At 56.3% G+C, this 25015-nt stretch overlaps 2 protein-coding genes across 5 annotated transcripts in view; one reads left to right on the top strand and one right to left on the bottom strand.

Annotated features, from left to right (window-relative positions):
* Positions 1 to 17575, top strand: ADCK5 (aarF domain containing kinase 5). 2 transcript variants are annotated; one of them, XM_081116301.1, is made up of 16 exons: positions 42 to 105; positions 4579 to 4746; positions 8694 to 8800; positions 9536 to 9685; positions 14896 to 14971; positions 15104 to 15304; positions 15388 to 15528; positions 15613 to 15726; positions 15812 to 15943; positions 16022 to 16105; positions 16224 to 16305; positions 16383 to 16461; positions 16540 to 16631; positions 16697 to 16949; positions 17026 to 17142; positions 17231 to 17575. In XM_081116301.1, the coding sequence occupies exons 1-16, from the start codon at positions 94 to 96 to the stop codon at positions 17334 to 17336; spliced, it is 1914 nt and encodes a 637-aa protein (XP_080972427.1). In that variant the 5' UTR covers positions 42 to 93; the 3' UTR covers positions 17337 to 17575. The 2 variants fall into 2 exon arrangements, with proteins under 2 accessions (XP_080972428.1, XP_080972427.1); XM_081116302.1 differs by lacking the exon at positions 4579 to 4746 and having other exon boundaries at positions 1 to 105.
* The window catches only part of CPSF1 (cleavage and polyadenylation specific factor 1), an 11218-nt gene continuing 3670 nt past the window's right edge, over positions 17468 to 25015 (bottom strand). For 2 of the 3 annotated variants that reach the window (XM_081116299.1, XM_081116298.1), the window contains 34 exons: positions 24854 to 24934; positions 24574 to 24725; positions 24350 to 24496; positions 24122 to 24261; positions 23941 to 24051; positions 23749 to 23842; positions 23559 to 23646; positions 23360 to 23482; positions 23227 to 23278; positions 23047 to 23141; positions 22900 to 22974; positions 22748 to 22828; positions 22585 to 22674; positions 22245 to 22355; positions 22026 to 22167; positions 21769 to 21947; positions 21542 to 21678; positions 21296 to 21470; positions 21014 to 21220; positions 20834 to 20923; positions 20616 to 20759; positions 20383 to 20535; positions 19632 to 19748; positions 19467 to 19557; positions 19314 to 19398; positions 19109 to 19250; positions 18872 to 19024; positions 18608 to 18784; positions 18452 to 18518; positions 18328 to 18375; positions 18095 to 18250; positions 17887 to 18016; positions 17672 to 17810; positions 17468 to 17592 (listed from right to left, as the gene is read on the bottom strand). In XM_081116299.1, coding sequence (XP_080972425.1) covers positions 17545 to 17592; positions 17672 to 17810; positions 17887 to 18016; positions 18095 to 18250; positions 18328 to 18375; positions 18452 to 18518; positions 18608 to 18784; positions 18872 to 19024; positions 19109 to 19250; positions 19314 to 19398; positions 19467 to 19557; positions 19632 to 19748; positions 20383 to 20535; positions 20616 to 20759; positions 20834 to 20923; positions 21014 to 21220; positions 21296 to 21470; positions 21542 to 21678; positions 21769 to 21947; positions 22026 to 22167; positions 22245 to 22355; positions 22585 to 22674; positions 22748 to 22828; positions 22900 to 22974; positions 23047 to 23141; positions 23227 to 23278; positions 23360 to 23482; positions 23559 to 23646; positions 23749 to 23842; positions 23941 to 24051; positions 24122 to 24261; positions 24350 to 24496; positions 24574 to 24725; positions 24854 to 24934 — 4020 coding nt within the window. In that variant the 3' untranslated portion in view covers positions 17468 to 17544. Of the gene's footprint in view, positions 17593 to 17671; positions 17811 to 17886; positions 18251 to 18327; positions 18376 to 18451; positions 18519 to 18607; positions 18785 to 18871; positions 19025 to 19108; positions 19251 to 19313; positions 19399 to 19466; positions 19558 to 19631; positions 19749 to 20382; positions 20536 to 20615; positions 20760 to 20833; positions 20924 to 21013; positions 21221 to 21295; positions 21471 to 21541; positions 21679 to 21768; positions 21948 to 22025; positions 22168 to 22244; positions 22356 to 22584; positions 22675 to 22747; positions 22829 to 22899; positions 22975 to 23046; positions 23142 to 23226; positions 23279 to 23359; positions 23483 to 23558; positions 23647 to 23748; positions 23843 to 23940; positions 24052 to 24121; positions 24262 to 24349; positions 24497 to 24573; positions 24726 to 24853; positions 24935 to 25015 lie in introns of all 3 variants that reach the window. The other variant, XM_081116297.1, reaches the window with a different exon arrangement.

Here is a 25015-nt window from a genome sequence, read left to right on the forward strand (position 1 = left end):
GGGGCGCGCGTGCGCAGTGCACCACCTCCCGCAGAGACTGCTGGGCGGGGCGACGCGAGCCTGAGCCGAGCGGGAGCGGAGCGCGGGAGGAACATGTGGCGACCGGTGAGTCCCCCCGCACGGCCGGCGTCCCCTTTCCCGGCCGCCGTCAGCCGCCCGTCCGGGACCCTCAGGGCCCCGAGACCCTACTCCCTGCGCACCCCAGAGCCGCTCCGTCCGGGCGCTGTCAGAGACCCTGCCCGCCAGGGACCCAAACCCCCAGGGATCCCCTCCGCTCCCGGACCTCAGCGCTCTTTAGGGGTCCTTCACAGCTCTCAAATACCCTGCCACCCGGACTCCCCTTTAAGCCCCCAGACCCTGTTGGGAGATGCCGGGTGCCACTCAGAAGCCCCCGAGCGGATTGTCCCCGCACACCCGAGAGCCCTCATCCTCACAGGCTCAGAGGCCTCCGCCCTCACCCCTCGTCGCCACCCTTCCCAGGGGGACGTCCTTTCCCAAGGCAGCTGCTGGCCCGCTGCCCTGGCTTCGGGGCTGTGGACACCCTTGTCCCTCTCCCGTGTGTCCCCTCAGGCTCTGCCGGCCCAGGCTGGAAGCCCTCCCTGCCTCTCCCTTCCGCCTGCTCGCTGCGGACCCTTCCCCTGGTCCCTGACCCACCTGCGACCGCCCTGAGCCGACGCTTGCCCTGGCTCCGGCCCTCGCGCCTCCCGCCCTCGCATCCTTCCTGCGCTCGCCTGGCCCTGGGCTGCCTGCCCACTCCTGCTCGTGTTGACCCTGACCGAGGCAGCTGGCGTTCCCTGGTGCTTGGCGGTGGCCTCCCCATCTGAGGCATCTTTGCAGTTAGCACCTTTGTTGCCACTCCCTCCCCAAGGGTCTAGCCCCATCCTCTCCTAAAGCTTTGGTTTTCTGTAGAGCTTGCATTTTTCTCTCAAACCTAGCCTTGTAGGTTTAGACATTCACAGTAAAATGAGTCTCCCTGAACCTGTGGCTGGCAGTGAGCAGCTCCAGTCCTTAGGTTGTTTTACCGGCTGAGGCCATGGAGCAGTGTCGGTCTGAGAGTCTGGTGTCAGGTGGAGAGACCTGTCCTTGAGTATAGCACTTCACAGCTTATAAAGCTTCTCCAGCCCTGGCTGATTTGGCTCAGTGGTTAGAGCATCTGCCCTTGGACTGAAGGGTCCCGGGTTCAGTTGCAGCCAAGGGCATGTACCTTGGTTGCAGGCTTGATCCTCAGCCCTGGTTGAGGATGGTGGGGGAGGCAACCAATCGATTGCCTCCCCCTCTCACATTGATGTTTCTCTCTCTCTCTCCCCCTCTCCCTTCCACTCTGAAAAGCAATAGAAAAAATATCCTCAGGTGAGGATTAAAAAAATAAATTAATTAAAAAATAAAGCTGCTTCATACATCAGGTCAGGTAATGCTCCAGACCAGGGAGGGAGGGACAGGTTTTAGCCCATAATTAGGAGCTACTCACAGCCACTAAGTAGAGTGGACCCCATAGGTTTCTCAGTCCTGATGGGCTGAGAGGGTCACAGGTGTCCATGGTCCTCTGGGCCGCTGCCCTGGGCCCAGATTCCTAGGCTCACCTTGAGGACATGTCTGTGTGCAGTCTCCCCTCCCACTAAGGGTGAGGGCTGTCGACCCTGTTATTGAACTGCCCAGGTTCTTGTCAGGTCTGTGCAGGTTTCTGTTACAGCATCATCATGAGACTCGGTGGTGGCTTCTTACTGCTGTGGGCTGGCTTGTCTGCAGTGACATCTCATTTTCCTTCTAATCAGCTGTCTAATCCATGGGGTGTTAGGAAAACAAACGGCTTAGCTGGTGCCAAATAATTGACCGTACACATTCACTGTTCTGTGTTAAAGTATACACATTGGGGGTTTATGCCCTGGCCGATGTGGCTCGATGGTTAGAGCTTTGCCTTGCACACCAAAGGGTTGTGGGTTCGATTCACAGTCAAGGGCACATACTTCGGTTGTGGGTTAGCGCGCTCCCTGCCCCTAGCTGGAGTGCATGCCAGAGGCAACCAGTTGATGTGTCTCTCTCTCATCCATGTTTCTCTCTCTCCTCTCTCCCTCCATCCCTCCCTCCCTTCCATTCTCTCTGAGAAGCAATGGGAAAAATATCCTCATATGAGAACTAACCAAAAAAGAAAAAAAAAAGTACACAACATTTATGAGCTTTGTAATATCGATTTGCGTGTTACTACTCAGAGCTCTTTTTTGCTGCTTTGCACGTTGTTAGCCAAGTTCCGATGAGCCCTGGGTTTCTGCAGACATACTGTGCACACGCTCTAAGGAAGCATAACAGGCTTGGGGACAGGAAGCCCATCTCATCTTGTCCACACTGGAGGGCTTTGGGAGTGGGAGAGGTGCAGGGACAAGTGTACGATCATCTTGGCAAGAAGGCACTGGCATATGGGAGGATTTCCTGGGAACCCTCAGCCATCTCTGCATCTGTGTCCAGGCACCTCTGGTGCTCAGGCCTTGGGTGTGGTTCAGGTTATATGTGATGTGCTGGAAACTGCCCTGGACTGGACCCTGGAAAGTTTGGCTGTAGGCTCTCCCCGAATTTATAGCCACATCACCTCTTTGGGCTTCGGGGATGTCTCCTGTGTGATGAGGATAGTTTGGGAAGCATTGAGCACCCCTAACTGACTGGAGCCTGTGGGTGCAGTGGAGTTGTGGGCACACAGCCTCATCCTTGGAGTCCTGTCTCACGCCAGGCTGCTGCAGGGCTGCTCATCTCTTGCTGGACCATGCCTTCCATCTACTGTTCAACAAGTGTCCTCGACTGCACCATGTGGGTTCTGGCTCATTCTGTGCTTATCACTGCTGATGTTGTGCAACAAGTGTTCATGGAGTTTCCGCTTCATCTAGCAAAACATGTGCTAGGTCCTAGAAGTACAGACATGATTGAGAGATGGGCCCTGCTCAGTCGGCTGGGGACACAGAGACTAAGCTGACAGTTACTCCTGTGTGATAAGGACAGTGGAAGAGGGATAGACCAGGTGCAGGGGTGGGGGGTGAATCAGGGTGGACCGAAGGGTATTCTAGGTAGGACAGCAGCCTGGGGGACAGGCCTGGGCTGCCCAGGGTCTACCAGAGAGATCTTTGTCACAGGAGTGTGAGTGAGGAGTCTGTGCTAGGAAATGAGTTTGGGAGGATGAGATGCAGCCAGAGCTCCTACTAGATGGCGATTCCTGGAGACTTGGCACTGAGTTGTCATGTGCTCAGAGGCTGTAGACTCTGATCCTCAGCTTCCTCACCAGAGCCCCTGACAGCAATGGACAGTCGTCAGGAGGCTGGGGTCGCAGCCAGGGCCTCATGCTTTGCTGTAAAATGACTCACGGTTAGCATGCTCTTCTCTAAAAGAACAATATGGGTTTTTGGTGGTTTTTTTTTTTGTTTCGTTAATTCTCACTCGAGAGTATTTTTTCCATCAATTTTTTTAGAAAGAGTGGAAGGGCCGGGGGGAGAGAGAGAAATAAACCACATCGATGTGAGAGAGACACCTATTGGTTGCCTCCTGCACACATCCCAACCCAGGCTGGGGATCAAACCTGTAACCCAGGTATGTGCCCTTGACCATGAATTGAACCCTCGACCCTTCAGTGTGCAAGCTGATGCTCTAACCACTGAGCACACAGGCCAGGGCCGTGTGTTTTATATTTTTAAAATTTACTTTAAATAAAATCCAATTCATAATAGTATTGTTATTCAAACAATCCTGTACTTTTTTTTTTTTAATCTTCACCCGAGGATATTTTTTCCATTGCTTTTCAGAGAGAGTGAAAGGGAGAGAGAAAGAGAAACATCAATGTGAGAGAGACTGATTAGTTGCCTCCTACACTTGCCCCAACCAGGGCTGGGGATCGATCCCACAACTGAAGTACATGCCCTTGGTTGCAATCGAACCCGGGACCCTTCAGCCCGAGGCCTGACACTCTAACCACTGAGCCTAACCTGCTAGGGCAATCCTGTACTTTTTTTAAAAAAGTTTTTAATTAATATTTAGAGCAAGGAAGGGGAGGGAGGGAGGAAGAGAGAGGGAGAAACATATATTTGTTGTACCATTTAGTTATGCATTTACTGGTTAATTCTTGTATGTGTCCTGACTGGGTATTGAACTCGCAACTTTGGTGTATTGGGATGACGCTCTAACCAATTGAGCTGCCCAGCCTGGGCCAATCATGCAGGTCTTATCAACTGATTGATAACTTATGCTAGAACAGAAAAAAAATCTTTTAAAAAAATTTTTATTGAATTTGTTGGGGTGACATTAAGAATCGTATGTTTTAATATCAAAATGATGTTTAAGTTTATTGGTGAGTTAGGTGACTTGACATTTTCTCTCCAAAGCCTTACATATTAATGACTTGGGGACGGTGTGCTCCCCTCTGGCTGTCAGTACCTCTTTGCACTGGAGGATTTCAGAGCGGGCCATTGTGGGACCAGGATGGGTGTCATCCTGCTGCTGGCTCAGCAAGGAGCTGCTGCAGCATACGCCCTCCTTTTGTTGAGCGCCTGTTAAGTGCCAGGCCTGAGTGATAAGCTTTATTTCCACCATCTCTCACCTTTCCAGCCTTGCAAGGTGGACACTGTTACCCCATTCAGAGATGGTGTCAGGAGGGGAGTTACCCCTGCACTGGGTGATGGATCGAGGCTACAGACCAGACCTGTTCCTCCATCCCGGAGCTTGGCACTCGTGGACTCTGCCCCACTCATGACACCCCGTCAGCACAAGGCCTCTGTGAGTCATGTGCCATCTGCATACTCTGTGCCATCTTACTGGGGTCAACAGAAAATCTAAGTGGCCACGACCAGTGTGTGCCTGGCGGGAGCTATGCACATTTCTCTGGGGATGAGTACTCACTCTGCACCCCCCTAGTGGGCTGGGCTTCTCCAGGATGAGGGACTTGAAGGTGAGCCCTCAGGAGCTCTCCTTCCCTGCGATCTTCTGCTGGCTAAGTCAGATGTGCCTAGAGTGTGTGCGGCACATGTGCTCAGCCTTCACAGGGGCATCGAGGGGGTTCAAGTGATGCTGGGTTCAGCCATGGTCTTGGGATAGCTGTGCCAGGGCTCCAGGGTGGTACACACACATTCTCTGAACTGGGGGCCCTTGGTTCTGCGCCTCCAGACTGTTGGCACGTTGCTTGGATAACCCGTAGATCTTTGCTCTGAACGTTGACATCTCAGAATAATCATAGTTGGTTGGCTTTGGTAATTTGCTTTTTTTGTCTGCCATAGTGAACACCATGGGGCTTGCAACAGACCCCACTTTGTTGCCCTTCCACTCTGGTCTCACCAAACTTTTCATATATTGGTAATAGTCTCTTTTCTCTTCTGGGCAAAACAAACTCTTCTTTTCCTTTTGAAGAAGCCGTGGAAACTGCTTCAGTTCAGCCCAGCAAGTGTGTACTGCTTTATGTCAGGTAGGTTGCATAGGGTTGTTGAGAGGAGGTGAGGGTATTGGGGACAGCCCGGTGGCTTGGCACAGTGAGGAGGAAGCCTAGGAGAGACTAGCGTCTCCCTGACCCCAGGTGAGCTCAGCACGCACATCTGCCTGCTGTGTGCTCCAAGCTTTGCAAGTGTGGGTTCACTTGATCTGCACTTTAACAGTGTGGTCGTACCCACTTCATAGACAGGGAAACTGAGGCACACAGAGGGAAGTAATTGACCCATGCTGCATGGTTAGTAAGTGCCAGTACCTGGATTCCATTTCCAGCCCCTGAGTTCTGGGTCCAGAGTCTGGCCCCCGTTGCTCAGCCTTCGGTGGCTGTCCTCAGCCCTGGCCTCTACCTGCTCAAGGCCAGGAGCACCCGTTCCCCCAAGTTGTGACAACTAGGAGTGTCTGCAGACAGTGCCCAATGTCCTGGCTCAGAGTCTGTCCAAGTGAGGACCCTTGCCCCAGCTCCGAAATGCTACCTTCCCAGCTGGGACATGGAGTATAATGGCAGATGCTTCACACCTTTGATCATGAAAACATTTACATATAGGTACCAGCTGACATGCCCACCACCTAGGTCTGCCTACTGCTAATGTCTTGTCCTGGTTGTTTCTATTTGAAAACATATGTTTTGTTGTCATTGAACCATTTGATAGTAAGTCACAGACATTTTGACACATACCCTCTAGACCTTCACTGTGCACCCCCTGATCAAGGACATTCTCTTTTATAACCCCGGTGACTTTATCATGGCCCACATATGAACAGCACAGGCAGACCTTGGAGACACTGCTGCTTTGGTTCCAGACCACTGCAATAATATTAGTCTCGTGGACTTTAAAAAAAAATTTTTTAAGGTATCTTTATTGATTTCAGAGAGGGAGGGAGAGGGAGAGAGAGAGATAGAAACATCATGATGAGAGAGAATCATTGATGGGCTGCCTCCCGAAAGCCCCCCACTGGGGATTGAGCCCGCAACCCGGGCATGTGCCCTGACCGGGAATTGAACCTAGATTTCCTGGATCATAGGTGGATGCTCAACCACTGGACCACGCCTGGTTGGGCAAGTCTCTTGGATTTTTTGTTTCTTGGTGCATATAAAAGTTATGTTTATACTGTAATCTATTGAGTGTGCAGGAACATTATGTCTAAAAAAAGAATATACATACCTTAATTAAAACATACTGTTGCTAAAAAATGCTGGCCGTCACATAAGCCTGTTGGAAAGATGGGGCTGACAGACTTGCTGAATGCTGGGTTACCGCAAACCTTCAATTCGTAAAAATCACACCATTGAGAGCACAGGACTGGGAGGAGAGCCTGCAATTCCCAGTGTCCACTGTCTGTGTTCAGATCGTCTCAGGAGGTGCTTCTTCCAGGTCAAGGTTGGGGTTCCTGCTTTGCACTTGGTGTTTCGTCTGTCTAGCCTCCTCACCTACAACAGTTCTCCCACTTTTTTCTTGTAACCTTTTATTTAATGTCTTGTTATAAAAAACTGCGAATATTTACAGAAGTAGAGAGACTCAATAAATGGCTGTGCCTAGCACCAGTACCCAACTTATGGATCCTGATGACTTTCTGAAGAGGCCAGGTTACTGTTGAGAAAAGGTTTCCCCCCTCAGTTCTGCTTGTTGGGGTTTTCTCAGGGTCACTGATAATGAGTGCTAAGCCCAGCGGCTGGCAGCTGGTGGCTGTTGTCAGTTGTTGCTTGTGTGTTGTGGTCTTGCTGTGGCGGCACTCCCCGGCTCCTCACACTTGCCCGGGATCTCCTTCACCCAGCAACCCCTCCCCAGCCACTGCTTGGGCTCCAAGCCCTTGTGACTGCACATCTCTCCCTGCCTGCTCCAAAGCTGATGTCTCCAGTACAGCACCCCCTCCCTTGGGAAAACCTCGGTGAGGGCCTTGGGCCGCCTGCCTATCTCCAGCTCACTTTGCCTCAGCCCTTCTCTTTTTGGGCAGCCCCCTCTTCACCTCTGGGCACACTTGTTTTCCAGGCCTGTCTCCTTAGAAATGCCTTGTACTCTCCTGGTTTCAGGCCCTCACTGATGCTGTATCCTTGGCCTAGAAAACCCTCCACAGTGTCCACATGGATCCTTCTGGACAGCTAGGCCACAGGATTCCTCCCTCTCTTGCACCCAGTGCTGTCCCCATGGCCCCGTGTGCGTCTTTCTGTGGTCCCTGGTCGAACACAGGGCCCACTGTCAGGCTCGTCTTCCTGCCAGTGTCTGGTGGGTGGGTAGGTTTGAGCAGTAGAAAGTATGCAGTCAGGTGAGGGACACAGGGTGGGTCTGGCAGGGCATGGGCAGAATTGTATTAGGGGGCAGGTATGGTGTGAGCAGGCAGGGCTGACCATCCTGGCACATCTGCTTGTCACAAACCCCCATCTGATGTCCAGTGGGAGGTAATTGGGATCCCAGTCTGGACCCAGCCATCCTGCAGGCACTCACTGATGTTTTGAGAACCGTGTGTGCACACAGATATGTTCTCTGGGCCTGCTCTTCTGTGTGGCCCAGCATGGCAGAGTCAGGTGTGCAGGCCAGAGGAGCAGGAGGGTGCACAGAACGCCTGTCCACTCTGGCCCTCACTGTGTGTGGCCTTGCTGAGCAAAGGTTTTGTCAGCACCATCCTCTTCTTGGGACAGTAGGTCATGGACATTTTTCTTTGACTTTGCTTTGCTTTGCTGTCCTTGAAATTGTCTTCAGGGCTGCATGCTTTGGCCAGAAAATGATTGGAAAGTCAGCTCTGTATCTTGCCCAGAGTTCACAATGATAATCTTAACATCTGGGCTGTGGACTATGATTTACTATACACAATGTTTTTTCCCCCTAGAAACTGAGAATTTGCAGTTGGGAAATTTGTGGTTGAGGAACTTGTAAGACCCGTAATTCAAGTAAGATTGGGAGACTAAGGTTGCCAGTGAGCAGAGAGCCTCCTCCCAGAAACTTAGCTTCTTTGTGTGTCCCGCTGTCTGGGGTCTCCACTCTGCCTCTGGGGTCGGCGTAACGAGTTCCTGGCGCCTTCATCTACTTTCAGAACAACCACCTATGCAAGGCCTGGTCCTGTCTTTCTGATTGTGTGGTTAAGCATTCTTGACACTTCCTTTGGAAACCAGAATGCCTTCCTTGGACTGTGGGCCAGTGGTCTCAGCAGCAGGGAAGACTAAATGATAGGCCTCAGGGCCCCAATAGTGCCAGACAGGGTGAGGGCATGTGGCCACCTCATCTGACCCTGTGCTGTTGCTCCCTTTGCAGTTACCACTTTGCCACTTACACCGCGCTGTGCTGCCAAGCAGGCCGCAGAGCTGGCCCATCCCTACCACCTTCCTCAGGAGAAGCCTTAGGGTCCCGCCTGCTCAGTGGTGAGTTCTCTGCAGCCTCTCACCCAGCAGGGATGGATGAACCCTTGTGGGCCCAAGGCTGGACCTTCTCTGTACCCTTCCTCCCCCAAGACGGGATGTGTTTGCTCCTGGTGTGGTGGGCTGATCTGGGACTGGGATTTCATGGGTAGGACCCTGCAGCAGCATCGTGAGCAGAAGACAGTCAGAGCTGAGGCTCAGACAGTGGACGCAGGAGGGATTGCTGTATCGGGGCCAAAAAAAAAAACGCCGGGGCACGAGGGTCCAAGACCAGAGCCAGTGGGCAGGATGGGCAGATTGAGGTGGGCAGGGGTTGCAGGTGAGACTTAGGCCTGGTAGAACAGTAGCTTAGAGTAGGTGCTGGGGCTCCCACTGCGTTGTCTTGACCTCTTATCGTTCTCGCTGTATGTTACTTACACGTCTTGCCATCCTGATGCTTGCAGTCCAGTTGGGCCATCAGCGAGGTGCATGGTGGGGGTAACTACAGGGTAGGTGGCCCTGGTCCCATGAGTGGCTTTCCATGTAGTCAACGAGCCACTTTCTCCATCCACTGGCCCCTTGGATTCTGGCATCCTGGGTGCCTGTGGAGCTCAGGCGAGATGACTTGGACACTGTGGTCAGAGAGCATTCTGTTGACCACATAGTCATCTGACACCAACGTCACCTGCAGAGCCCAGGCCAGGTAGGGGGGTGGGGCGTGGGCAGGAAGTAGCCAGTTATACATCTTTGTCTCTCCAGGTCCTTGAGACCCCAGCCCCTGTGGAAGAAGGTGCTCTCCTCCACAGCAGTGGGGCTGCCCCTGCTCCTTGGCATCCACTACTTCACAGCGGAGCCGCAGGAGAAGAGGAGGATGCGCCTCATGGTGGACGGTGTCGGGCGCTTCGGCAGGTAGGAAGGCTGGGTGGCGTGGTGCTGCGTTATCCCTTGCACATCCCTGCCCCCATGGGCCTAGTACACACTGGACACACCTCCACAGACCCTCCAGATCTCCCTTGACTGGTGGGGGCTGGGGAGAGGACTAGTGCCTCCCACCCTCCTCCTCACCTCCCTTCTGGCCCAGGAGAATTGGCACTCAGAGGGGTCTGGGGCTCTGAGGGAGGGCTGCTCTCTCACCTGCCCCCATGCACTGGAGTGGACATGGTGCTGTCTGCTCATCAGCCTCTTTGACCCTGTCTCCTGGTCAGGATGTTGGAGGCAGGGCTGATCTCTGGGTGGAGCACCGTGGGTCAGCACTCCTGCTCTTGGTCAGATCCAGGAATTCCTACAGCCTCAAGGTCCTAAGTTCCAGCTCTTGGCACTGAGTGAACCCTCACTTTACCCAAACCCACTGTGCACAAGATTGCCTGCAGAAAGACCTCATAAGACCCTGGTTAGGGGTACTGCTGGGGATGGGGTGCTGTAATCCTCTGGCTGTGAGCACCTGCTGCCTCCATGGCCTGGGCCAATTTCTCCAGGGAAGGAAGGTAGAGGCCACCGTGGCCTTCAGGCATTTAGCCAGAAGCTTCATTGAGATTTACACTAGGCCAGAGGTGCCAGATGGCTGTCCACCCACCTACTCCCTGTCTCCAGGACGAGACAAGCTGGTTACTGCTCCCTGGGCGACTGGAGCTCCCAGTTGCCCTTATGGGCTAGTTCTGGGTGTTGGCCTCTGTGTTGTGCAAGCCTCAAGGTGGATGGCAGAGTGTGGAGCCAGGTCTGCCTTTTCTTCTGTGACTCTCCCGTGTCTGTGGGACTGTCCCTGTGTCTCACCTGCCTCATGTGTCGGACACCCCAGCAGCAGGTTTGTGTGCCTGCCTCTCTGCTGTGCTCCTGAGAACACATTTTCCACCACAGTTTCAGAGGCTGAGCTGGGATTGGAAGGAGGGGAGCCCCCCTCCCCAAGTCTATGCCTTCTTGTCAGCTCTAAACCTTAACAGTTGCCAGGATAGTCAGGCCTAATGGAATGTCCCTGGCTGGGTGCAGGGTGACCACAGGACTTCTGGAGACTGAGAACACACAGCAGGTCCTGGATAAGGGGCAGCATGGGTGCAGGAACCCAGGGAGGGAACATGGGTAGGGGTAAGTCTGACCATGAGAGGTCGGGTGCTTGTTCTGTTGCAGGATGGCCAAGGTCAGAACGTGTCACATGTGCCCAATGCACAAAGACTGGAGTAGAGGGAGGCTTGCTTCAGGACCTACATTTTACAGTCTCTGGGCTCCCTCCCCTTTTTTGTCACAATTTTAAATGTCCAGAAAGGTTGCAAGAATAATACTAAAGAACTTCTTGCTGGAAACTTTGCAAGCAAGTTGTCAACATGCTCCATCATCCCTGAAAGCTTGAGTGTGTTTCCTAAACAAAGACTTTCTTCTCCCTAAACACAATCAGGAATCTAATACAGCATGACCCTCAGACCTGTCCTGTCACCACCCGCCCGTCACAACCCTTTCAGCACAGGATCGGTCCAGAGTCCGTATCTCAGGTCCTCCAGTCTGGAGCAGTCCCCAGTGTCTCCTTGGCTCATATGGCTAAACTCAAGGTCAGGGCACAGTTCCCCAGACCCTCACATCTGCTCAGGACTCTTGACACCAGCTGCTAGTTCTGGGGTTGCCACTGGGGTGTCCCCACAGCCTCCTCAGTTTTGGCAGTTCCCAGGGCAACTCCCAGAACTCAGGAAAGTACTGTGCTGAAGATTGTGGTGTTGTTACAAAAAAGGGTACAAAGCATGGCCAGCATGGCTCAGTGGTTGAGCACTGGCCTGTGACCCAGGAGATCGCATTTCAGTTCCTGGTCAGGGCACATGCCCTGGTTGCAGGCTAGATCTCCATTGGGGGGGCGTGCAGGAGGCAGCCAATCAGTGACTCTCATCACTGATGTTTCTCTCTCTCTCTCTCTCCCTCTCCCTTCCTCTCCCTGAAATATACATATTTTTAATATATTTTTTAAAAAGAAAGAAAAGGGTACAGACCAGGACCAGCTAAAGAGAGGGACGCACTGGATCAGGCCTGGGACGGTCTCAGACTGGAGCTCTGCGCCCTCAGACCCATTACCACCTGGTGTCATCCACATGGATTACCCCCCGGGCATCAGTGTCCAGAGACCCTGCTGGAGTTTCAGTGCATGATTGAGCCCATCATTAGCCTCAGTACTAATCTGACACCAAGCCCCTCCCTGCTTGGCTGATACCATTTGGCTCAAAGTCCCAAAACTCTAATCATATAGGGTGGGTCTTTCATCTAGTTCCTTATTATAAACTGGGCCACCATGAGTCAGATGCTGCTGTCTCTCAAGAAATTTCATGGCTGTAAGGATTTGGGGCAAAGGCCAGACCTCTTCAGTAGTTAGTTCTTTAGACACAGGGACCTGGACAGATCTAGAGGCTATTTATGGGCCAGTAATGTACAACAGGAGTCAGAAAACTGGCCAAACGAGGCTGCTGCCCATCTTGTAACTAAAGCTTCTTGGAAACATGGTCACAGCCCACCCCTACCTGTGGCTGCTCTCACTGTAATGCAGTGTGGGAACTGGATGGCCTGGAAAGCCAAATACTGTGTAACCCTGTAATCAAAAATTTTGCTGACCCCTCTTGTAGACAGGTGGGTTTGCCTGATGTTTGCTCTTGGTTACATTCGGGTGGTACATTTGGACAGGAATAGCAGTGTCCCCATGTGACTCCCGTGTACTTGGAACCTACCAATGCCTGTTCCCATTCCTCTGCCCACTTCTGGGGTGAGTTTATTCTCAGTGTTGTGGTTTCACGTGGTAGTTTTTCTGTTCGTTCCTTCCTTCCATGTTCATTGGTTGGCATTCAACTGGAAGGATGTTTCCTCCCCGGTTTACTTACTCAGTTACTCACATCGGCCTGTACTCATGCTCTGTTAGTATCACTGATACTTTGTTTCTGAGACCATTCCAGGGTGGCTAGTGGGAGCCCCTTCAGCTTAGCTTTGTGACTCTTTTTAAAATCTCCAACATTTTATTTATTTATTTAAAATATATCTTTATTGATTTCAGAGAGAGGAAAGGAGAGGGAGAGAGATAGAAAGAAACAGCAATGATGAGAGACTCATTCATCAGCTGCCTCCAGCACGCCCCCGACTGGGGATCAAGCCCGCAACCCGGGCATGTGCCCTGACGGAATCAAAACCTGATCGCCTGGCCAGGCCGGGCGTGGCTCAGCGGTTAAGCATCGACCTAGGATCCAGGCGATCAGGGTTCGATTCCCGGTCAGGGCACATGCCCGGGTTGTGGGCTCAATCAATGACTCTCTCATCATTGATGTTTCTAGCTCTCTCTCGCCCTCTCCTTTCCTCTCTCTGAAATCAATAAAGATATATCTAAAAAAAAACAAAAAACCTGATCGCCTGGATCCTGGGTGGATGCTCAACCGCTGAGACACACCCGGCCGGGCCAACATTTTATTTTTAAAATTTTCAAACATAAAGTGGGAATGCTTTACAGAGAACTGAGGTTTTTCCATTAACATCTCCAATTTTTTTTTTTTAATATATCTTTATTGATTTCAGAAAGAGGAAAGGAGAGGGAGAGACAGACAGAAACATCAATGATGAGTCAATGGGGATCGAGCCCACAGCCCAGGCATGTGCCCTGACCAGGAATCAAACCTCAATCTGGATCCTAGGTCGATGCTCAACCGCTGAGCCACGCCCAGCCGGGCCCAAATTCTTTTTTTTTTTTTTTTTTTAAATATATCTTTATTGATTTCAGAGAGGAAAGGAGAGGGAGAGAGAGAGAGATAGAAATATCAATGATGAGTCATTGATCGAGCCCGCAACCCGGGCATGTGCCCTGACCGGGAATCGAACCCTGATCGCCTGGATCCTAGGTCGATGCTTAACCACTGAGCCACGCCTGGCCGGGCCCAGATTCTTTTGATGTCTTCATTTTTGAGCATTTGTTCCTGCTGCACAGGACAGTCCAGGCTCATCTTGTCTTTTCGCAGCCCTGGCATTGACCACTGTTCCTTGGGATGGAGAAAGTTCATAGGTCTCAGAGCCGTGACCAGCATACCGCTGTGCTTGCTGTTCTAGGCGGCATGCCCCAGGCCTTCTGTGGACTAGAGTTGTGTGTTCCGTATTCAGTCACAGATGTCTAGCCTTTGTGTTCACACAGACACCTCCTAGCGTCAACGTAGCTCATACTTGTGTATTTGTAACTCCTTTCTCCAGCTGGGAGACACCTGGCTTCTCTTTTCCTTAATTTGGGGACTCAGTTGTCACCTTGAATGTCACCCACCCATGCAGACCTTGCCCTGGTTTTGCACTGAGCTATTTAGGAAGGGCCCTGCCCCCATGTCTCCAGGGAGCTGAGAAATCCTCTCTCACTCACCCTGCCATCAGTTTGGTCCTATGTCATCAGTGGTGTCGGTGGCCAGGAGCAGGACAAAGCGGAGAGGCTTGGCCTGGACGGCTGGCCCTGGGTCCTCCTAGGGCTCCTACCTTGAAGGGCAGGAGTCTCATGTCCCTTCTGTGAAGGTCTGAGTGCTGCAGGCCTGGATTCCAGTCCTGGACCCTTTTCTCTACATACCCAGGGCCGCCTGTCCAAAGCCTTGGGCGTGGGGAGTGTGTGAGGACCCCTGTTGACACCAGAAGGGGCCTGGGCCTCATTTCTCTGGGATGTCCTCTTGGCAGGAGAGCACTGGGGATCCCCATCTGGGAATTGACTCCCTGGGGGCTCCTGTCTACAGTGTAGAGGAAGCAGGGCTAGGAGTGTGAGGGCCTGGAGCGAGGGTGCATGCACATGGGAGATGGCAACAGCTGCTGGCTGGCCAGCCATCACAAGTGTGCCTGGTCCTGAGTGGATTTTCTTCTATAACTAGTGTGCTATAAAAGACTGAAAAGACTGCATCTGGTTAAGGCCCAAGGCCCCCACCCCAGCTCTCACTCCTCCCGTGGGTCCAGGGCACCAGTTGGCGGTGTTCAGGGGCTGAGGGGTGGCATGGATGCAGGTGGCCTGTTCTGCAGACCAGGAGCTGAGATTGACACTGTTCTGAGAGAGGGAGGCTGGGCCGAGCATCCTCTGCCCCTGGTGCATTGAGGGGCTGGCAGGGTAGGGCCTGAAACTGAGTGCCTGCTGGGGCTGAGGTAGCCTTTGTTGACAGGTCTCTGAGGGTCGGGCTGCAGATCTCCATGGACTACTGGTGGTGCACAAACATCATCCTGCGAGGGGTAGAAGAGGTCTGTCTGTGTGTCCTCCGTTATAGCTGGGCCCATCTGTACTGTGGGACGTAGAGGTTCTGGAGGTGGGTGTTGGGTGGACTGAGGAGGTGCCCGCCTGCCCCCATCCCCTCCCTCCATGCCTGTGGTCAGAACAGCCCGGGGTACTTGGAGGTGATGTCTGCGTGTCATCAACGGGCAGCCGATGCCCTGGTAGCCGGGGCCATCAATAACGGGGGCCTCTACGTGAAGCTGGGCCAGGGACTGTGCTCCTTCAACCACCTGTTGCCCCCTGAGTACATCAGGACACTGCGTGTGCTGGAAGACAGGGCCCTAACACGTGGCATCCGAGAGGTGAGCTCTGCCCCAGAAGTGAAGAAGTTGGGAGGTGGGGCTCAGTGGTGGCCTCAACATGCTCTAAGAATCCTTTCTGGAAGGTGGACGAGTTGTTCCTTGAGGACTTCCAAGCCCCACCCCATGAGCTCTTCCAGGAGTTTGACTACCAGCCAATTGCAGCCGCCAGCCTGGCCCAGGTACACCGTGCCCGGCTGCACGATGGCACCGCTGTGGCTGTGAAGGTATGAGGGGTCCCCCTTGCGTGGCAGTGGGCTTGGGTGGCGGCAGCAGCAGCCCGGTGCTCCCCATGCCCTTGCCCTATGCAGGTGCAGTACATTGACCTGCGGGACCGTTTTGATGGGGACATCCACACCCTGGAGCTCCTGCTCAGGCTGGTAGAGTTCATGCACCCCAGCTTTGGCTTCAGCTGGGTCCTCCAGGTAACCGCCACCCACAGGCAGGAGTGGCACCCTGTATGTGCTGGGCTGCGCTGCCCCGACCCTTGACTGCCTGTGTGGCCCCCAGGACCTGAAGGGGATCCTGGCCCAGGAGCTAGACTTTGAAAACGAGGGCCGGAACGCTGAGCGCTGTGCACGGGACCTGCAGCACTTCCACTATGTTGTGGTCCCCCGTGTACACTGGGATACGTCCAGCAAGGTGGGCTGGGCCCCCTCCTGGGTGGGAGGGCAGGAGGAGGCCCAGCCCTGCTGAACGTAGTCTCCCTCTTCCCCCCAGCGCGTGCTGACAGCCGAGTTCTGTGAGGGCTGCAAGGTCAATGACGTGGAGGCCATCAAGTCCATGGGCCTAGCTGTGCAGGACGTGAGTGCCGTGTGCACAGGGTGTGGCATGAGGGAGGGGGTACATTATGTGCACAGTGGGGATGTGGGGGGAGTGCCATGTGCTGTGTGACAGTGGCATGGCCCTGTTCTTGCCCCAGATAGCAGAGAAGCTTATCAAGGCTTTTGCTGAGCAGATCTTCTACACTGGCTTCATCCACTCCGACCCCCACCCTGGCAATGGTAGGAAGAGCCCCCAGGGGGTGGAGGAAGAGCTGGGGCTGGAGTGGGTGAGCATGAGCCAGTGTGCCCTGTCCTAGTTCTGGTGCGGAAAGGCCCGGACGGGAAAGCAGAGCTGGTGTTGCTGGACCATGGGCTCTACCAGTTCCTGGATGAGAAGTAAGCGGGGGGGGGGGGGGGGGGGGGCCTGGGCCTGGCCTTTCCTGCCTGTGGTTCGGCTCACTCTGGGCCCCACAGGGACCGCGCAGCCCTGTGCCAACTGTGGCGGGCCATCATCCTGAGAGACGACATTTCAATGAAGACGCACGCAGCAACACTTGGGGTGCAAGGTGAGGCTGGGGCATGTGCGCGTGGGTGTGCAGGTGCGCAGCCTGGCTCAGCCCCGCCCCCACAGACTACTTCCTGTTCTCGGAGGTGCTCATGCAGAGGCCTGTGCGCCTGGGGCAGCTGTGGCGCTCACACCTGCTGAGCCGAGAGGAGGCAGCCTATATGCAGGCCATGGCACGGGAACACTTTGAGGACATCATGGCTGTGCTTAAGGCCCTGCCTCGGCCCATGTTGCTTGTGCTGCGTAACATCAACACTGTCCGAGCCATCAATACCGCCCTTGGCGCCCCAGTAGACCGCTACTTCCTCATGGCAAAGAGGTGGGTGCTGGTGGGGAGCCCAGGTGGAGGTGGGTGTGGGTGTGGGATGGGGCTGGGCTGATCATGTCTCTGGCAGTGCTGTCAGGGGCTGGAGCCGCCTGGCAGGCTCAGCGCACCCGAGTGTCTATGGCACCAGCCTCCTGCGTCGCGTCAGGGTTGTCTGGGAGACGTTCAAATTTGAAGTGGCCCTGAGGTGAGTGGATAGTTGGGGCCCAGCAGGCATGTGGGAGGCCAGGGCCTGCTCCCCATTGATTTGCAACCCCTCCACCCCTTCACCCCAGGCTGGAGACCCTGTCCATGCGGCTTACTGCCCTCCTGGTTCGAGTGCTGGTGCACCTGGACCTCATGCCCAGGACTGAGGGACTATACGAATACCTGGAGACCTAGGTCCCCAAGGCAGGACTGGAGATGTGGACACCCCAAGACCTGGGACACTGGAGCAACTGTCACCTGGAGTGGGGGGGATGCCTGGGGACTCTGACCAGTGGTAGGGCCAGGAGGCCCTGCAATGACCACACATATTTCTCAAACCAAACAAATCTTTTTCCTGTGTTTTGTACAAAAAGGGGTTGGGGCAATGGCTGTATCCAGGGGTCTAAAAATGGGCAGTGACTCGGTCCGTCTCTAACAAGTCATCCAGGATCTGTGGGGAGAGAGGCAGGTGAGGGATGGGGTGAGATGGGGTGGGGCGGGGTGGGGCAGGGAGGTGGGGGGTCGCTCACAATGTCTGGCGTGGTGCCAATCTTCTTGGCCAGCTCGCTGCGCTCCATGGTGCTCAGGTACAGGTAGCGGTTAAGCAGCTCTCCGTCCAGGATGTTCCGCACTGCGTTCTGCAGGGTGCGCCGGTCCACGTGCAGCATCCTGGGAGGTGTCAGGCAGTGGGGAGTTGAGACAAACCTGGTGGGAGGTGGAGGGAGGGTGGAGGGGGCATACTCACCGGAAGGCGCGGGGATTGAGGCCGGCGTGGTGGGGAAGCATGGTGGTCAGTGCGTTCTGCAGCATCAGCAGCCGCCGGTAGGTCTTCTCCTGCATGGGCAGCAGGAGCCCGATGCCACCGTCCAGTGTGGCTGTGGGGGGGACAGTGTGAGCCAGGTGATCCCAGCACCACCTGCCCCACCCCATGCCCCGCCCCACAAGGCACTCACCAAACCACGTGATGTGTTTGTTTTCCCACACGACCGATTTCTTACTGGGCCCCTCAGCAGCACCCCGGCAGGGGGTCCTCCAGAAGGTGTTCACGTGGGCACCCACGTGGAAGTCTGCCCGACGCAGCAGACGCATGCCGCCAAAGCTCTCCTTGGCTGAGCCAGAGGGACCTCAGGTCATGGCCCACCCCACCTCCACCCACTGCCTAGCCCAGGGGTCAGGGAGTACTCACCTTCTGGCAGGTACATGTATACCATAAGGTTGCGGTCACGGTCAGATACTGGGAAAAGAGCCCAGAGTCAGCCCTGGCCACCTCCAAAGTCCCAGGAACCCTGGCCCCCACGCCCTGCACTCACCCAGAAAGCCCAGCTGGGCATTATCCACCATGAAGTCCACGCTGTACACTTCCAGGGGCTTGGCATCCTGGGGACAGAAGGGGGTGTCACATCAGGGTCTGCCTGGGGACAGGGACCACCTAGCACTGGGTGCCGGCCCCACGGCCCCATGGGTACCCGGGAAACAAGGCTCAGCGTCTTGCTGTCCTCCTGGTAGCGCAGCAGTGAGATGCTCTTCATGACGTCTGCGGCCAGGATGAAATTCTTGACGCTGATCATCTGGTGGATGTACAGCTGGGTGTCAATGAAGGCCATGCCCGTTAGCTCGCTGGCACGCAGGCTCCACAAGAAGATCTGCAGACAAGAGAGGTGGCAGCCAGTGGCTTGTAGGTGGGCAGAGCCATGGGGTTGGGACAGGCCAAATGGGGCAGGGACCCCCACCTTCTGGCCAATGGCTGACACCAGGTGGCCATTGCAGTGGCATAGGGCGGTCACAGGCCCTTTCTGCTCCTTCTCATACAGGACCTTGAACTTGTTTTTGGTCAGGGGCTGGCCAGGCTCAGGCACCACCTCGATCACATCCATGATCAGGATCTGCATACAGGGAGGGTGGTGGGTGACGAGAAGGGACCACATAGGGGCCGCCAGCACATTTGTCCCTGCCCACTGGCCCCTTACCCGCCCACGGCAAGTGACCTCCTCCCCCTGCATAAGGCAGGTCCCGGCAGCCACATAGCCTTTGAGGCCTGACACAGTCTCCTCACTGCGCAGGGACACCGTCTTCATGCACGTCACATGCTCCCACTCCTCCAGCTCAATCCTGTAAGAGGCTGAGTCAGGATGCAATCCCTGCCACCTGGCCACCCACCCCGCCCAGCCTCACCTGGCATTGGGGATGGCCTCCCAGCTGACTGGGGAGATGAGCTGGATGGAGAAGGCCTCCTGCTGGGGGTGGATATACCGGTCATCTGCAGAGATAGAGCACTTGTCAGGGAGGGGTGACCCCAAGAATAGGCCCAGCTCGAGCACCACCTACCTCTCTCAATGGTCTCAAACTCCTTCTCCTCGCCCGTCATGCGTGGGATGCGTGTGCATGGTGTGTTGGAGCTGGTGGCCACAGTGTACACCTGGGGGAATGGAGGGTGTCACATACCAGAGACCAGGCACCCAGAAGGTTCCTGGCATTGAGGGGAATTCGGACCTTGGACTCCACGTGGTAGGCCACGTAATGAGCCGTGCAGCGCAGTGGGATCTTCCTGACAGGCCATGGGGCATCATAGGACAAGTAGGCAGGCAGAACGCTGATCCTCAGTTCGCCCTGGGGGATATGGGGGTCAGTGAGCCCAGGCACCTGCTGAAAGCAACACAGGCAACCCCAGGCCCAGAGGGATCCCTGGGATTAGCCCTGACTCTGCTGGAGCACAGTGAGCAAGCAGCTGCAGCTTGCCATCTGTCCCTTCTCTCAGGCTTGCCTACGGCTAGGATGTTGGCCACAGCTGTGGTCTGGGCGAGGGCAAGGGAGGGCTGGAGGCAAAGGGTGGCCGACAATGGTCATGCCAGGGTATGCACAGACAGGTGAGGGAGACCCTGCCAGGACCCCAGCCCCTCCCTCACCCACAGTCCTAGGGGCATCAGCACATCATCACTGAGTTCTCAGGTGACACATATGAGGAAAGTGAGGCTCACAGAGGATGAGCACTTCAACCAGAGTCACACAGCTCCTAAGGGCAGAGCTGCAATCTCAGCTGACAAAGCAGTGACAGTGATGACCCAGGCCACCTAGGCAGGTGCCCTCAACCCATCCTCCAAACCTTCCTAGCATTAAGCCCAAGTTTTACCTCCTTGGCCTGGGCCCCCACCACCTCTGCACACTCCATCCCCAGTCACCAAGGGCCTCATTTTCAGGCCCCAGCACCTGTTCCTGCCCTGGGCAGCTCCAAGAAGACATCTACCTGTCTGTTGAAGTACAGGAAGCCGCGGGGGCAGTTGACGTTATGGAATGGGGCAAAGGAGTCGATGGGGCCATCGATGCCCATGGGGTGCAGACGCAAGGCCCCCCGGCCGGTCACCAGAAGCCAGTGGGGTGAGGGACCGCAGATGAAAACCTGGGGGCAGCACTGTGAGGAGGCTGCTGGAGCAAGGCCCCTACTGCTCTGGCCCAGCTCCCACAAAGCCACCTGTTTACCCCTGAGTAGCCGTAAATGTCCTCGAAGTAGCGGAACCGCGCCACACGCCCTCGGGTCCCAGCCCCTTCCTCAGCTCCACCACCATCCGCCTTCTTCTTGGACAGCTTAGGCTTCTTCTCTCGGAAGTTGATGTTATGGGGGACCTGATGGTGGAGGTGCTGTGAGTGCCAGGTCCCTGCCCCCACCCTTCCCCATGCCCCTTTTGGCCACCCCGCACCTTCTTGAAGCGAACTTTGAGGTTTCCCTGGCCGAGCTGTGAGTCGTGGGCAAAGGCCTCGTAGATGAGCAGCTCTTGGTCCACGTGTACCTGGGGATGGTGTCGCGTCACCAAGGGGCCTGGACAGCACAGGCACACGCAGTGTCGTGGGGAGGCAGGTAGGCACTGGCCTATGCTCACCAGCAGGTAGGGCCTGCTCTGGCGGCTCCCAAGCGCTACCAGCAGCACCTCCTTGACAAGGGGCAGCTCCCCCTGGCGTGTGGCCTCCTCCTTGCGGGCCTCACCCTGCGTGGTGGGCTGACCAAACGAACTGTCCACCAGGACCCGCTGCCCCACTGGGAAGTTCTTTACCAGGAACACCAGCCGCCAGTCAGGAAGCTGGTAGACCTACGAGGGGAGAGGCAGGAATGGAGGTAGGGGTGGGGATGTGGAGGCAGGGGTGGGGCACAAGGCACCACCTACCTCCATGGTTCCATTCTCCCGCACCAGCAGGCACCAGTGAGTGGGCTCTGCCCGGAAGGCAGTGGGCTCTCGGTCAGCGGGTGGCTGGCTGCTTCTGCGAGTTTCCTCCTTGCTGGGGCTGAAGAGGGACCCCGAGTCTCCATACAACATCTCCTCCTCATCATCGACGGTGGGGCTGTGGGGCACACGCGTCACAAGCAGCCTGCCACAGGGACCCCAGTCCCTGCATCCCGGCTCCCCACGCACCTGGTCTCTGAGCCCTGGCCTTCCACCTCTGAGCCACCGCGGCCCCCCAGCTCATCGCGGGCCCCAGCCAGGCGGCTCTCAGTGGTAAACATGCCGCTGACGTCTCGGTACACACACATGGAGATCACCTTGGACTGCTGCAGGGAAGGGTGGGCTCAGTGGTGGGGGGGGGGGGGGCAGCAGACAGGAAGACATTGGACCCTGGGGGTAGAAGAGGAGAGGCCTACATGGTGCAACGGGGGCTTGTGCAGCGCCAAGCGATGGTGGCGGCCACCATAGGAGTCGCTCTTGAGCAGGAACATGGTGACGTGGCCCTCAGCACTCATGATGACCACGTAGGGGTCGGCCACAGCACACTGCACGATGGGGGAACCCAGGTCCACGGGGATGAAGTGCAGCTGGTTCACTGTGGAAACACGGCAGTCAGTACAAGCCACCCCTGCCCACCAGCTTGCCCGCCCGCCTGCCCACCCGCCTGGCCCACCTCCTTCCAGCAGGCGGATGCCCAGTGGTGACACTTGCACAATGTAGCGATTATCCCCAATGTTGCCAGCAAAGACTGTGGGACCCTGCGTGGCAAAGCCACTGGTGTCCAGCTCCATGATCTCCTGCCCGGTCTGCAGGATCTGTGGGCAATGGCGGTGAGGCGCACCCCTTGCCAGCGGGGCCCCACCTGAGGCACCCCCTTGCCAGCGCCCCTCACCATGGTGGAGTCCTCCCGGCTCAGAATCAGGAACCCATGTCTCCGCCCGTCATCCTCTGTTTCGGGGGTGCTGGGCTCCTGCTCTGCACCCTCGCCCTTAGGAGTCTCCTCCTGTGTTGTGAGGACAGAAAGAGCACAAACCCCACTGCCCAGCCTGGGATGCTTGGAGAGGGGGTAGACCCCACAGCAGAGCCAGAACAAGCTTTTGATGCGTCCGCTGGGACACGCACAGCAAAGCCTGTCTCAGCCCCACTGCCCCCAGCTGCCCCTAGGCCTCACATAGACGCAGCACCGGGCCATCACCCCCCTGGAGCCTTCTTACAGCCTGGGGCACACATACCTGCTCCTTGCGCACTGGGGCAACCACTGTCCACATGTCATAGCAGCCAGGAAGTTCAAACGTTGTCACCACCTGGGGCCGGATGCTCTTCTGGAAGGACAATGGGGTATGTCTGTCCACCCAGGTCCCCAGGAGGCACCACCCTTACCTGCCCCACACACACCTGCAGCACGGAAAGGGCCCCGTTCTTGCCATAGCCAGAACACATCACGATCTCCAGGTCCGGCTCAGGGCTGTTCTGAAACTGCAGGGGCCAAGGTGAGGACAGGTGCCCCATGCAACCCACCTCCCCACCCACCTTCCCAACCCGCGCACCTCTTCAGACAGGAAGGCAGGCTCGCCCATGGCAGCATTGGCACAGGGTCCAATGTTGAGGATGCTGTCACACACCTGAGGGAACAGCTGCGGTCAGGCGGCTGGGCAAGCCAGGGTGGAGCCCCTTCTGTGCACAACTTTACTTACCTCAAAGGAGTAAGTGGCCAGCTGTGTGCCTGACTGAGCCTCGCTGCCGTACACCTCAATCTCATCCACCTCATCCTGTGGCACTGACTGGCCACCTGCAGCACACAGGGAACCCTTCTGAACTGCCCTGGTCACCTGGCCCCAGCACCACCCCTACCCCAGCATGGCCCCAAATCTCACCTGACCAGCCCACTGTGGATTCCACTCGCTTCTTCTTTGATGAAGGCTCTTCCTGTGAGGCAGGAGGGCGGTGAGCAGCCCTGGGGATGCCCTGCGTGGGGCAGTGTCCCCATAGACAGCCCCAGGCACCCACCTTGTCAGTAGTCTCGCGGACAGTGCTGGCTGGAGCCTCCTGCAGCTTCTCGGTGTACTTGAGAAGGAGGGAGTTGCCTAGGCGAGAGCCAAGGAACAGATACCCGGGCTCCATGGTGACCATCTGAGAGAGGGTGCGTGGGTGGTGACATTGCTGGACCCAGACCCAGACCCAAGCCCACCTCCCAGTCCCCACTCACGCTGCTGGTGAGCACGCTGGCAGCAGCCTTGTCGAAGTGGAAGGCACGGACACTGCGCATCCCGTCGGTGATGAGGGTCAGCACATAGCTGCGGGAGGGGGGAAACTGAGCTGGGGGCAGGGCTCCCAGGGCAACAGATAGGGCGATGACAACACTGAGGAGCACAGGGCTCACTGAAGCAGGGACTCACATTTCTCCACCCTTGAGGGAGATGACCATTTTATCGTAGGAGATGAAGGCTGCCTGGGCACAGTCAAGGGTGATCCGCACACCCTCCTGGGTGCCTGTTGGGGCAGAGGCAGAGGGGGCATCAGACGGACCCAGCAGCCTCTCCCCACCCCTCCTCCAAACCCACCCTAAGCCCTGCCCCACCCACACTTACGCAGAGGGAAGGCAGTGGTGCCTGAGGTGAGGCTGTTGAGGGCCACACCATAGGGGGGGACGCTCTGGTTCAGGTACAGCAGCGAGTTGACAGCAAAGACCACCACTCCACCTGGAGAAGGACATGCTGGTGGGCAGGGCTCAGGGCACTCCATACCCCCCCCCACACACAAGGCCCTCACCTATAGGCTTGGGCACAGCAAGGGCCTGGGTACAGTCGAAGGGCAGGCTGGTGAGGGACCAGATGACAGGGTGGACTTTCTGCGTGATGTTCAATGAAATGGCCACAATGGAGCACGTGTCCTGTCGCACAGCCACCCGCCTGGGACCACAGCAAGTGTGTCAGCCAGGGGGTTCCCACTCCTGCTCCCGCGCCCCCTCCCCTGAGGGGGCCCACAGCAGGGGCTCACCCAGGCCAAGTCTGGTTGGGTTCAAACAAGATTAGCAGGGTGGGCTCGTAGTAACCGTGCAAGAACTGCAGGTCAACGATGTTGAGAAGCTTCTCATCCAGGGCCCGCACATCGATGATGTAGCTGGGCAGGAAACTGGACCTCTGCCTGGGGGCCAAGGGCTTCAGTGGGTGAAAGGCAGAGAACAAATGAGGCTTAGGTACCTTCACCCGCACCGTACTCACCCCTCGCCCACGAGTCCCTCGTGCTCCTCAGCCAGGCTCTCTCTGCGGAAAGGCAGGACCACCAGTCGCGTGCCGTAGATGAGCATGGCTGCACAGCGCCCGTCGGGGTCCACACGCACCCGCGGCGTGTGCACATTCTGCACGAACCCGTCCTGGGAGTGGAGGGACATCAGGAAGGTCACAGGGCAAATGGGAGACCTCAAGGGAAGGGGGGGGCAAGGGCTGGGACAGGGGGGAAAGAAGAGGGGCCAGGTGGGGTGGGGGCACAGCCTAGCCCTACCCGCAGCTCTGGCTCCTCAAAGTAGTGCAGAGACAGTGTCTTCAGGTCGTGGGTGCCCGGGTCATACTCCACCACTGACAACTGTGGGCAGCATGTCAGAACTTCAGCCTGCCCACCACAGCCCTGCCCAGCCTGGCCACCCACCAACTGCCACTGTGCTCA

This window comes from Miniopterus schreibersii, assembly GCF_964146895.1.
Source record: "Miniopterus schreibersii genome assembly, chromosome: 17".
In the NCBI taxonomy this organism is placed as follows: Eukaryota; Metazoa; Chordata; class Mammalia; order Chiroptera; family Miniopteridae; genus Miniopterus; species Miniopterus schreibersii.

Bases quoted from the DNA above. Each gene is read 5' to 3' on its own strand.
- ADCK5 (XM_081116301.1), top strand. The intron at 15,944-16,021 runs GTGGGCTGGGCC...TCTTCCCCCCAG, and splicing joins ACTGGGATACGTCCAGCAAG to CGCGTGCTGACAGCCGAGTT. The intron at 16,306-16,382 runs GTAGGAAGAGCC...GCCCTGTCCTAG, and splicing joins CGACCCCCACCCTGGCAATG to TTCTGGTGCGGAAAGGCCCG.